At 33.6% G+C, this 12,536-nt stretch overlaps 1 protein-coding gene across 2 annotated transcripts in view; it reads right to left on the bottom strand.

Annotated features, from left to right (window-relative positions):
- mAChR-A (muscarinic Acetylcholine Receptor, A-type) overlaps positions 1-12,536 on the bottom strand; it is a 148,688-nt gene that overhangs the window by 5,329 nt on the left and 130,823 nt on the right. The window contains exons 3-5 of one of the 2 annotated variants that reach the window (XM_065365349.1): positions 12,030-12,312; positions 456-609; positions 70-363 (exon numbers count right to left, since the gene is read on the bottom strand). In XM_065365349.1, coding sequence (XP_065221421.1) covers positions 70-363; positions 456-609; positions 12,030-12,312 — 731 coding nt within the window. The remainder of the gene's footprint in view (positions 1-69; positions 364-455; positions 610-12,029; positions 12,313-12,536) is intronic. The other variant, XM_065365350.1, reaches the window with a different exon arrangement.

Genomic DNA, 12,536 nt, shown 5'->3' with positions numbered 1-12,536 from the left:
ATTGGTATGGGAGATGGAATGGGGTAGGTAAGTAGATGAAAATAAAAAAGAGTAGAAATATGTACTTACAGAATCACTAGATACCGATCTCGACGATACTAATCTATTCGTTTGAGCTATACTACGCGAGTCTTGTACCCTGGATTGCGGGTTCATGGTAGATGGCTCTTTGATCACATTTAAAGACGTACATCTAGACACACTGGATTGTAAAGGAGTCTCTCCCGAGAGAGGTGTACCGACACCGACTTCGCTATTCGTGTCGTCCCAGTAGTCCTCTAGTTCGTAGTCTTCGTTACCCGAATGCCACCACGCTACGCACGATTCTCGTAACCAAGTCCACGTAAATGGTCTGGCTTTTGGCTGCAAATTGACAAAATAACGTGTTCCAGTTTTCATCCTCCCGAGTGAAAAGAGTTATAGGTATTTCCAGTGTACGAGTATCGGATACTTACGCCTATTTTCGGTCTAGGCCGATTGAATTGGTGCGTATTGAACCCTTTTGAAGAGAATGAAGTATCCATTACTTCACAATCTGCGGATATTGTATTCGACGATGATCTCACTCTGGCCCATCCGTCCAGTTCGGCTACCGCCGTTTGCTCTTCACTGAAATCATCAAATATACCGATTAATCGTACCGTGTACATGCAAGGACTATAACAAAGAATGGAAATAGGTAGAATGCAGGGTGATTCAGTTGTCAGTTGATCCCTTGAAATTGCGAATAAGCAACCTATGCGACATCTTGTCTAATGATAGAGTAGGTACCCCTACCTTCATCGCTTCTTGTGGAAATTATTAAGATGGAGAAGAATGGAGAATTTGACAAACAAAACAGAAACATACCTAACTTCAAAAAAGCTAGAGAATTTGGAAAAAGCATTGAAAAAAGTTGAGAAAAAAATGAAAATAAAAAAAAATGGTGGTAAATGTGGTAAAAACATTAAAAATTCTAGAAAAAGTGGAAATTATGGAAAGATTGAATATTTTCAGAGGCTGAAATTCCCAAAAATTGAAGGTTTTGAATGTTTTGATCAAAATGAAAAAGCCTTTGAATCTTAAAAACTTCGAAAAAAATTGAAGTAAAACCTACGGATACTGAATTTTAAAAAACATGAAATTTTGAGGAAAAAAACAAAAAAATTGGAAAAACATTTAAAGTTCTTTTAATTTTTGGAAAAATTTGGTAAACACGTAAAACTCTGAGGAAAGTTTGAAATTTTTGAACAGATTGAAGATTTCAGAATGTCAAAAATTTCAAAAGAAAATTCATCTCCCTAATAAAAAACACCAACCTCACAAACCATATCTAACCCCTCTCCCTCTCACTTTACGGGTGTAATATTCTTGTAATTATAAACACCCTCAAAAAAATACAAGTTCAAATGAAATTGAAAAAACTTAATAAAACTTGGAAACTTTGAAGACATTTATTTTAGCATTTTTTCAAGTTGAAAACTTCGAAAAAAGATAGTAAAATTTTTAAAAAACATGCCTACCTACTCAATTTTTAAAAGAAAATTTAAAATTTTCAGGAAAATAGTGGAATAAGTACCAAAAATACATCAATAATTTCAAAATGTGAAAAACATAAAATATTAAAAATTTATACAATTTTGAATTTTGTAAAAAAAAAACACCAAATAGTAGGGGTACCAAAGTGAAAATTATCAAAACAATGGGACCGGAAAGATATACAATTTTCGCGATATTTCCTCGAAAGGGGATCATTTCCCGACCCCGAAACCACCATTACATTTTTGAGATCGAATTGCAAAACCGATCCAGGGGTTCTCAAAGTTGTGAAAATTGAGCACCTACGTTGTCATCTGTTTTGTCCAATAAATCCCAACCAAAAGGGGGTAGGGGGGTGCTTGTGGTCTCAAATAACTCGTATTGGATCACTCTTGAAATATCTACCCATGACCGTTCTCATTTAGTGATACCTCACATTTCAGCGGTTCCCAAAGTTGAACTTTTGTATTCCAAATTTTTAAAGTCACGCATTCAAACGAATATTGTCAGTAAATAAATTTAGCAATCGAAAACTAGTCCAGATAAAAAGTTGCAAAATTTTACGACGATTTCAAAAATGTGTCATTTTTTTTCTTATCATTGATAGGGGCCGAGCTGAGGGGGTTGGAACGTCAAAAAGCGTGATGTAACAATAGTCCAGTAACTTAAGCAAAAAAATAGGGGGTATCGTGAATCTGTAGGTGGCAAGCTGATTTTTGGTATACTGGTCCATTTTGATGGCCTGAAAACGAATCCGAGGAGTCCCTTGCGGTCCCGGGTGAGCTTTCCCCTAAATTGTGGATCTTAGCCCCCCAAAATCGGTCGCCATAATGTTGATGGTTAATATTGATTGTAATACCTTAAATCGTTCCAAAATGGTACGGGGGTGGTTTTCTTTGTTTTTCTGAGGTACAGAGCGGAGCACAATGTCATCCCGCCCCCTCCGCCCCCTTCACTTATCAGTTATTTGCCTATATACGCACGTGAGATGAATTGAAATGCACTAAAAAATGTAAAATTGTCGAATGGAATGTTGATACGAGTTTCAAAAACCAGTTTTAGCGTATTGTGACCACTTCTCCCCCTTTGTGGATCTTCGCCCCCCCAATCGGTTTTTGACCAATATATCGAAAAGTATTGAGTCCAGCTCAAAAATGGTTAGGACGATGAATGCGGCTCTACATCTAATTTCTCATCAGATGACCCATTGATCAATTTTCCAGTCCCAAGGGGGTTGGACCTACCCCTTCTGACCTCTCATCATTCAATTATTTGCCAATATATGTATATGAGGTGAATTGAAATTTACTAAAAAAAAATGTGAAAATGACGAATGGAATTGTGCGAAAATGATCAAAAAGTGCGATTGGGCTGCAACTTTAGAAATTGTCTGTAGCTCAACTGAGTTTTTGAAAAATTTTGGGCTGAAAAATACCTTTTCGTATGTACAGATTCGAAATCGTACCCAAACCTGAGAAAGCTCACCTTGTGACCAGATCTCAGATTTTTTCCCTACGAGGAGCTACCAAAAATCAACTCCTCCAAACCCATCACCTTGATACAAGTAACAGCAGACACATGGGAGATACAGCATTGTGTTCTATGTTAAAAAAGATTGTAAAACTCTCAAAAAACATACAAACCTTCTCTGCTTTTTAAAAAAATTCAAAATTTTCAGGGGCATTAAAAGTTTTAGGATGTTGAATAAAACTACAAAAAAAATTGAAAATTCAATACTAGAAAGTAAAAATTCAAACACATCAAGAAAAAAAGAAAAGGGGTCTACAAAATTGTCGAATCATTGTAGAAATACTTCCGACTTTTGAGCAAATGAGTTGATGAAATCCCTCATAATTATATTACATAATTATTTTGATATCATTAAATCGGATCAGTGATTAGTTTGGATTTTCTTTACAAGGAATTCAATCTCTTCAATTTGAATCAAGTTTACGCTTCTGTAATTTTAAAATTTAACGAATAAATAATAAATAAGTAATTGTTTTTCTCAAATTTCCAACCCTTTTATGAATTGTTCAATTTCAATATCGAAACTTGACATAAATTATCTATTGATTTTTTCAAAATCCCCTTCAAATGAATCAATCTGGACTTTCTGCAGCCTTCGAGTCAGCATGTAACCCAAGTTGAGTAACCTCGTTTCATTCGAAGAAGATCTAGAAACTTTACGAATCACCCTGTATTCTTTTATTATTTCTAACGGAGTAATAATAATAATATACGTAAAAGGCAGTAAACGTATAAAATATTCGAAGAAGCTTTCTTCTACTCGACGCGAAGGCAAACGAAAACGAAATATAATCAAAACAGAGCTGGTTATGATTTAAAAATCGCGTTCGTAATATTGATGTTGTTCTCATGTAGGTATATAAAAACACGAGAGAGCTGGCGTACATGGAAAGATTATGTTAGCGAGATGAACTGTATTTGCCCGGTTACGATTGAGCTAAATTATTCCTCTTGGCCAATTAACTTTTTTCTGTGAGTTTTATTTTTTACAACTCTTTCGAAAGTAGTAAACCACCATTTTATGATTTTTTTCTCACCATTGGTTTCTTTTACATTGTTCATCTTAGTATAAATTATATCGCTGGTTTTAAATTTAAATTTAATAAAAACAGCGACGAGGTTTATTTGTCGATTCGAAGAAGTATCGATTTTTACCAAATAATTTTTACCAAATAACAAATTTCCCAGGCTGAGTATTTTTTTTTTGTTCGCGGCCAAGGATACGAACAAAGTGAAATTGGAATTAAAAAATGTTAATCAATGTAACTTCAGTTACAAGTCGTCAGACTAATGAAGGGAAAATTAAGGTAACATTTTTCACAAAGCTAACAACGCGCAAACAAACCTGCGAATAACAAAAGAAACCCGAAAAACGAACTAATTTGTCGTCGTAATTTTTCAACATTCATTTTTCGAGTAAGCGATACCCTTTCAAGGTTTTCGTTTCGATGTCGAGTTCTATACTTTTGAAAATTTACGTTGAAAATAAGATTAAAAGAATTCTTAAGATATTTTTTTTACGCCGACTTTTCTTCGGCTCTTTTTCTTTTCTCCTTTAATGGAATTTTAAGTTGAAACTTCGGGGCCGGCATAATTGAAAGTTATTAGTTTGGTAATTTATTTTTTAAAATTAACCGTTAAAGTTTGCAAGATACGCTTTGGTTAGGATTGCGCTTAATAAGTTCGTTAAAAGTTATACGCGATTGTATTATAATTCGAAATTGTGTTCATTATCGAGAAAATGGCGATTTTATGGTATTTCGAGGAGTTTTTTCCAGTCAATGATATGTCGTTTTGATTGGTTAAGAAAATTGGTAATTTGAAATGTGCATAAGATGGAAGAGGTTTTTATGCTAAAAAGTTAACTAGGATGAACTTGTATTATGCAAGCAGATGTGATATCGTCGCTTGATAAGTACCAAGTTTAAAGGTCAATGAATACTGAAAAAAGTCCCAAAAACGTCAAGTACAGAATGTTTTTCAATTTATAAACTTTCAAATGTTATTTTTTTCCTAGTGGAAGCGGATATGAATTTGATTTTAAACTTGTTTGTGAAATGAATGTTTCAAAAAGAGAGTAAAAGAAATAGCCTTGAGTTTATTATAGTTTTAGCTCACTTTTTTTAATCCTATGGTTTAAAGAAAGAAATATTTGCTTGTATTTTTTGAAAAAAGTTTTCAAATAAGTTGACTAGAAAACAATGGAGTTGTTTGTGAAAAATTTATTCAAGAATCAATACAATTAAAGAGTCATGTACTTTTCTAAATGTTCTTTTCTCTTTAGTTTCAAACATTCGAGTTTACATACTTGAATTTGAATTCAAAAAAAAATATTTTTTTGAGAATTTCACTACCAAAATTGTTTAGTAGATGAATTACGTTTTCAGGTTTAGATTTTCTTCAAAATTGGGTGGAAATATTTTTCAGGCAATTTTTAATAGGGTTTCAATTTACAAATAACTGTAGAATAAGAGGACCTATTTTTCATCAATTTTAAATTTCATATTTATAATTTTTTCCCTAGGTAAAGAATGAACCAAAACTAAGGAGTCCAATAATTGGAAAAGAAAAAACTCTCTCCTTATTTTTAATGCTTTTTATTGCAAAGATCTTTTCAAAAATTACAACTTTTCATCATCAGGCAAGAGCACTTAATGAACAAATACAAAGTGTGCATCTTAAAGTAAAGGTTGGGTGTGGTACTTTAAGATGCACACTTTGTATTTGTTCATTAAGTGCTCTTGCCTGATGATGAAAAGTTGTACTTTTTGAAAAGATCTTTACAATGAAAAGCATTAAAAATAAGGAGAGAGTTTTTTCTTTTCCAATTTTTTCCCTCTCAAGATAAGATGATCAGATCCTTGAAATATTGACATTTTGAAGCTCATAAAATGACACCTTGAATTCTGAGAGTCAATTCGTTCATTCGAAGCTGGGTCTGGACTATCTCATTGTTAGATAAAAATATATATTCGGAATCATAAATGAAGCAAATCTCAAGTCATTCAAAAATCAAAGTATCATTCTCGTTTTTTTTTTTCTAAAATCTCGTATCTATAATATCTATTATAATGTCAAATGTGTATTTAAGGTATGGTTGCCAAATCCAATATTCAGATCATTTTTGAAGCAATTAAATTACTACACGGTGTGTGTACACTGAAAAAAAAAAACAATAAAAATTACTATTTCAGTATAGTAACCGGATCCAATCCAAAAATAATAGTGATTTTTACTCAGCCAAAAAATACATTTTACTATAGAATTAGGTAAAATTTATTACTCTCATAGTAAAATTTACTAATCTCATAGTAAAATTTACTAAATCTCATAGTAAAAATCGCAATATTTTTGAATGGGATCCGGTTACTGTATGAAATAGTAAAAATTATCCATAATTTTTTTTTCCGTGTAGTGAGCTGACCTATGCGATTATTAAAGATGTGATACAAACTGGTGCACATTTACAACACTCGTTAAACTTTTAAATCGGGTGCAAAATCTGTTTATAAGCAGCGTGCGCACGATGTACTACATATAACGGTTTTTTATGTGCCAAATAAAAGTTTTAATAAAAGATGCCGCTCATTTATATACTCATGGGCAGGTATTAGGTAGGCCTGTAACCTTGCAAAGAAAAACTAAATCAAAAAAAATAAAAAATAAAGAATGGACCAGAAAAAAGGTGATAAACTGCTAAAGATAATATAGCTGAGAAAGCTGTGCTCTGTGCTGTTGCTGTGCTGTAGAAAAATGACGTGTTATTCTACTGTGGATGAGTATAGGTAGGTATCTAGGTAGTTATGCAGAATATTCCAGTATACAGGGTGTCATATTCCACTATGGAATATATGTAGCCAAATTCTCCAGCATTTATGTTGATTTTTTTTTCCTTTCAAGTGATGAATTCTTAAAAATATTTTCTTTTTTATGATCTATGGATAATATGAAACCTATTTTCTGGGATATGACAATGATTTTTACTCAAAAGTTGAAATAAAAACTGTTTGGTTTGAAGTAATATTCATATTCACGCCAATGTTGATAAAGATCTGTTCCGGTTTGTTCAGAAATTCATTGAAAAAAATCTTATTTCAAAACAAAATGTCAAAAATTCTGGTTTTTGCCTAAAATGCAGGCTTGTTAACCGGTTTTTAACCATTAACGGTAACCGCAAATTAACCGGTAAATTAACCGAAAAAAAAATTAACCGTAACCAAAAAACCTTTTTTTTTGAAATATTACTAACCATAACCGTAACCGTAACCGTTTTCTGAGATCAAAATAAACCGTAACCATAACCTTAACCGAAAAATGTTTAGAAAAAAACCGGTTACAAAATTTTAAAATTCATTTCTTTTTACCTGAGTTTTTTTCAATGTGATTTGTAGTGATTTGAAATTTTAATCAAAAAAATGATCAAAAGATAAAATATTACCAGTTTTCCAATTTTTTAAACTTCAAAATTTCAACCTCCGAAAGAATTTTTGGAAATTTTCAAATTTTCAACTGTAATTTTAACCATTAACCGAAATTTTAAGCTCAACTGGAAAAATTACCACCAAAAACTGTAACCTTAACCTTAACCATTAACCGAAAAAAATGGTCATCAATAACCGTAACCTGAACCTTAACCGTAACTTTAAAAAATGAATAACCTTAACCGTAACCTTTAACCGAAATTTTGAATTTCTTGTTTAATTTTTAACCGTAACCTTAACCGGAAATATTTTTTTTTCGGTTAACAAGCCTGCTAAAATGCCAAAAAGGTACTTTTTTTCAAAAGTCGTAAGAAAGTCCCAGCTTATACTGAAATTGTGGAAAAGTCCTTATTTTTTCCAAAATTTGTATTGAAGTCGCATTTTTTTGTAAAAATTATCAAAAAGGTCCTGTTTTTTGGTCAAAATTATCAGAAAGTTTCATGTTTACCAATCTTGCTAAGAGCTTTTTACCCAAAACATCCAAAAGTATGTATTGGTTTTTGCCTTAACTTTCAAAAAAGTTGATTTTTTTCAAAATTGCTGAGTATATGCATAGAACTCCTGTTTCTCTTCTGCTAAAATTTCTTGAAAGGTCCTATGTTTTTTTGTTTTTTTTTCGGTGATTTCCACTTGCGCTTTTCCTTCAATTTATTTTGACCAGTTGCGCTTTTCCAAGCCTGCTTCTTTAAATACCACTTGCGCTTCTTAAAAACCAATTTCAGGGGTTCTCAAAGTTTGGAAATTTTGATAGTATGAGATGTTTGTGCAAAGTCGTTCTTTTATGGCGTTGATATTGGATTACTGTGCGGAAGAGGAACATTCTCGTGATGTTACGAATGCCAAAACAACAAATCGAGGTTTTTTTTTGAAAAATAATGAAAAAAATCTGTAGGTAATGTGTTGCATGAATTCATGTTTTATTCCTTTTTTTTTGTTTTCTTGAGCAAGGAGCAAGAATATGCCATAAAATACAAAGTATAACATTCTATAGCTGCAGTTACCAATGCTTTTTAAAAGCAAACTTGAAATAGTTAGATACTGTTCCAAATGCCATGGGGTGACCATCATCTGGCGCGCCCGCAGCCCCCCCGCGACCGGCGCCCCCCGAAATTCCCCCGAGCGAAGCGAGGGGGAATTTCGTGGGGCGCCGGTCGCGGGGGGGGCTGCGGGCGCGCGCCGCGCAAGCGCGGCGCATTTCTTCTACCCGTTCAGTCACATTGTCTCAAATTCCTGAATTTTTTTTGGTCATGAATACTTGAACAGAGTTCATATGGGTCTGTCTAGATGTAAGGAGATAGCACCGGTCCACCGGCGCGCCCCCAGCCTTCCCGTGCCCGACGCCCCCCCCGTAATTCCCCCGAGCGAAGCGAGGGGGAAATACGGGGGGCGCCGGGCACGGGAAGGCTGGGGGCGCACCTCTTTAAGGTCGCTTTTCTTAAATTTTAGCCTCATTATTCGAAATTTCTGATATTTTTGGTTATGAACAGAGTTCATATGTGTCAGTCCTCTCCGTGTGGATGTAAGGAGATGGTCTCAGCACCTCCGCAGCCTCCCCGTCACCGATACCCCTCGAAATTCTCACGAGCAAACGTGAACTTGACATCAATTCATAGTTTTACTCAGTATTTCTTCAAAAAAAAATGAATAAAAGTATAATTAATCACGTAATGCTGAAATACAGCGTAATTAGATTCATTTTTCCAGTACATATATTGAATATTCACGTATGAATCAAGGTACCATAGTTAGATATTATGATAGATACCCATGGTGCATAGAACAGTATGTAACTACCTCAATTTTTTCTTTGATTGATCACAGGTAACAGCTATTCACATTATATTCGTCTCTGTTCCTCATTTTCTACTAGTTTACATCAAAAAACACGTAAGAAATGCAATAAATTGCTTCAAATCTAGTGTTCACACTCTGCTCGAATATTCCCCAAAATTATAATAGGTATGTAAAAAGCCTCGACTCGTTGTTTTGGCATTCGTAACATCACGAGAATGTTCCTCGTCATTAAGGAGAATCACCGTACACATCCTCCCGCGATTTAAAGCAAAAAAGTAAGGTAGTTAGATATTGTGACGCGTACCAATGGTTAGCATCACAGTATCTAACTACCTGAGTATTTTCCTCAAAATTGAGGGAACCGCAAAAATTCTGTTCCCTCGCCACATTTCTGGCAATTTTACATTTTCAAAAAAAAAATTGCAAAAATTGCGGGTAGTTAGATTCTGTTATATTACCCCATTACCGTGTATGTAGGTAGACAGTACCTACGAGAGTATAATAAAAAAAAAATGCTCCCCTTGGTGAGATCAGACGGATTAGGTATGTTAGGTATGTAATAAAAATAATTCGTTCGTTCGTTCATCAGTTTGTATCTTTCAATTCTTTCAATTTTGGGAACACATTTGGAATTTTAAACAACCGAAAAGCGCAAGTGGGTAAAAATTATTGCTTCTACTGAAAAGCGCAACTGACCAAAAAAAAATCGAAAAAATATGGGAAAAGGCGCAACTGGTATAGAGCCTTTTTTTTTTTGGTCAAAATTTCCTAAAAATTCCAAGTTGACACATAAATTTAAAGAAGCGCCATTTTTTGCCAAAATTTTGGAAAAGTGTCACCCTTTACTAAAATTATTGAGAGTTCTAATCAATTCTGAAATCGTGTTGAAGTCGCATTCGTGGTAAACATGGTCTTTGTGGTCATGTTTTCTAGGTCAAAATTGTCAAAAAGTCCCATTTCTGCCAAAATTGCTAAGAAATTCTGATAAATTTTTTTTTTAGCCAAAACAAAAAATATTGACTTTTTGCCTTAGCTGTCTTAAAAAGTGCAGCTTTTTTCCAAAATTGCAAAACAAAAGTCTGATTTGTTGGCAAAATTGCCGAACAGATTTTTTTGCTAAAATTGCCTTTAAGAATCCTATTTTTAAACAAAAATGCAAAACGTGCTGTTTTTTGCCGAAATTGTAAGAATGCCTTAAGGCAAAGTGTCCAAATTTGGCCACTGCTCTAATTTTGCCATTTTGTTCTACAGAAAAGATTATAGAAGCCGAGTAATAGTTCAGTTGGACCTTTCTTTACAAATTATTTAACTTAACAAAATCCCTACTCAACTTCTAATGTTTCCTGTTGAACAATAAGTTGCCAAATTAGGGTAGTGGAGTGGCCAAAGGGCACTTTACCTTACCTTTTGCCAACATTATCAAAGTTAATTTCTCCTAAAATTGTAAAGTCGCATTTTTGGTAAGTAATTTTTTTTTTTTTTTGCTGAAACTACTGTGAAAAAAGTTTGTTTTTTTGCCAAAATTGCCTGAAATGAGAAATCATTTTTTTTTCTATGCAAGGAGTACTGCTTTTCGCTAAAATTGTCAAAAAGTCTCACCTTCTGGGGAAATTTTTCAAGTCTAGTTTTATTTTGAAATAGTGTTAAAAGTAAAAAAGTTACATTTTTTGTGAAAACCTTCAAAAAAAGTCCTTCGTTTTTTATCAAAGTCAGAAAATCCCATTTTTGCAAAAATTATTATAAATTCATGATTTTTTTCGAAATTTTTGAGAAATTTCTACTTTTTAGCCACAATACTCAAAAAGTATTACATTTTTCATTTTTAGCTGTCTAAAAAGTACAGTTTTTTTTTCGAAGTTGCTGAAAAAAGCCTCGTTATTCTTGTCAAAATTGTCAGAAAGTTCCATTTTTGTGTTTATGAGAAAGTTCTAATTCTTCGAAAAATTTCGACTAAATTTTTGCTTTTTAGAACATCCAAAAAGATTTTTTCCTTAGTGTAGGTGTAGGTTTTTATATGTATAAAGTGTCGTTTTTTTTTCAAAATTGTGAAAGAAAAGTGATGTTTTTTGCCAAAATTGCCACAGTGGTCTTGTCCCCCCCCCCTAAAACTGTAAAAAATTCCTGTTTTCTGTCTAGACCGCTTTCATTTACCTATTTTCTTCTTTCTGAGTTTTGTTTTTTTTCCTAGTTTTATTTGTAAATGGAAACATTTTGACCCCTAAAATTTCAGCTTCAAAAACCTTCCTCCCTCCAAATTGAATGTCCTGCCAGAAGTCCTACTTTTGTCCTGCTTTAACGTGTTGTAGATACTATTTGTTAGACACCTTGAATAATTTTTTATACAAAAGAGGTAAACTTTTGGACCACTGTCGACTGACTTATTTGAATCAAAGAAAAGAGGATAGGTAAATGAAATTCAGCATCGACGAACTTGAACCATCTTGGCTCATTGACGTATAAATTTTGAATTTTTTTCTCTCTTGACCTGTACCTTTATACGTAATTTCTTTCAGAGATAAACTTGGAGGCTAAAGAATTTAAAAAATTGCAATTCTTGAAACTGAATTTGCCAGGGTTCCCAATGTAAGACTATACTCAGCTATCTACGGAAACATTCTGCATTACACAAACTAAATGCCCACCATATAGCTCAACTATAAGATCTACGCGACAAAAAAGCGAAAAAGTACTCTTAATTAAAACAACCACCTTGAAGTCGATCTCTTGCTGTTGTCTTGTTTGCCTCCTTGCAAATTAGGCAGATCTTTTTGTCGTTTCTCCGTCTCCTTCCATATTCGCCAATACAACACGCACATCACAGTTACTGGTACATAAAAAGCGGCAATAGCGGTGCCGAAAGTGATATATTGGTTCGTTTGTATAAACTGGATGTAGCAATCGTCGTCTGGTACTGTTCTTTTGCCTTCTATGTGCGGCCAAGCGTAAATCCACGGCGGCCATAACAGCAACGAGATACCCCAGGCACATACTGCGAATACACACAAAGTAAAAATAAACTCTTATTAGCGAAATAGGGCTAGATTTTTTCTTTTTATAGTATAAAGCGAGTATATAGTTGTAATATTGTAGGTTTTAGATAGCCTACGTAGGTTGCTACTTGCTATATGTATATACATAGAAGGTAGATAGGTATATGAGGATATACTATTCAGTAGGTAAGGTATATGTAGGTATTCTACAGTTGATTATATA

Source organism: Planococcus citri, chromosome 5 (genome assembly GCF_950023065.1).
Source record: "Planococcus citri chromosome 5, ihPlaCitr1.1, whole genome shotgun sequence".
Lineage (NCBI taxonomy): Eukaryota > Metazoa > Arthropoda > Insecta > Hemiptera > Pseudococcidae > Planococcus > Planococcus citri.
This window is presented reverse-complemented; position numbering and strand designations above follow the sequence as displayed.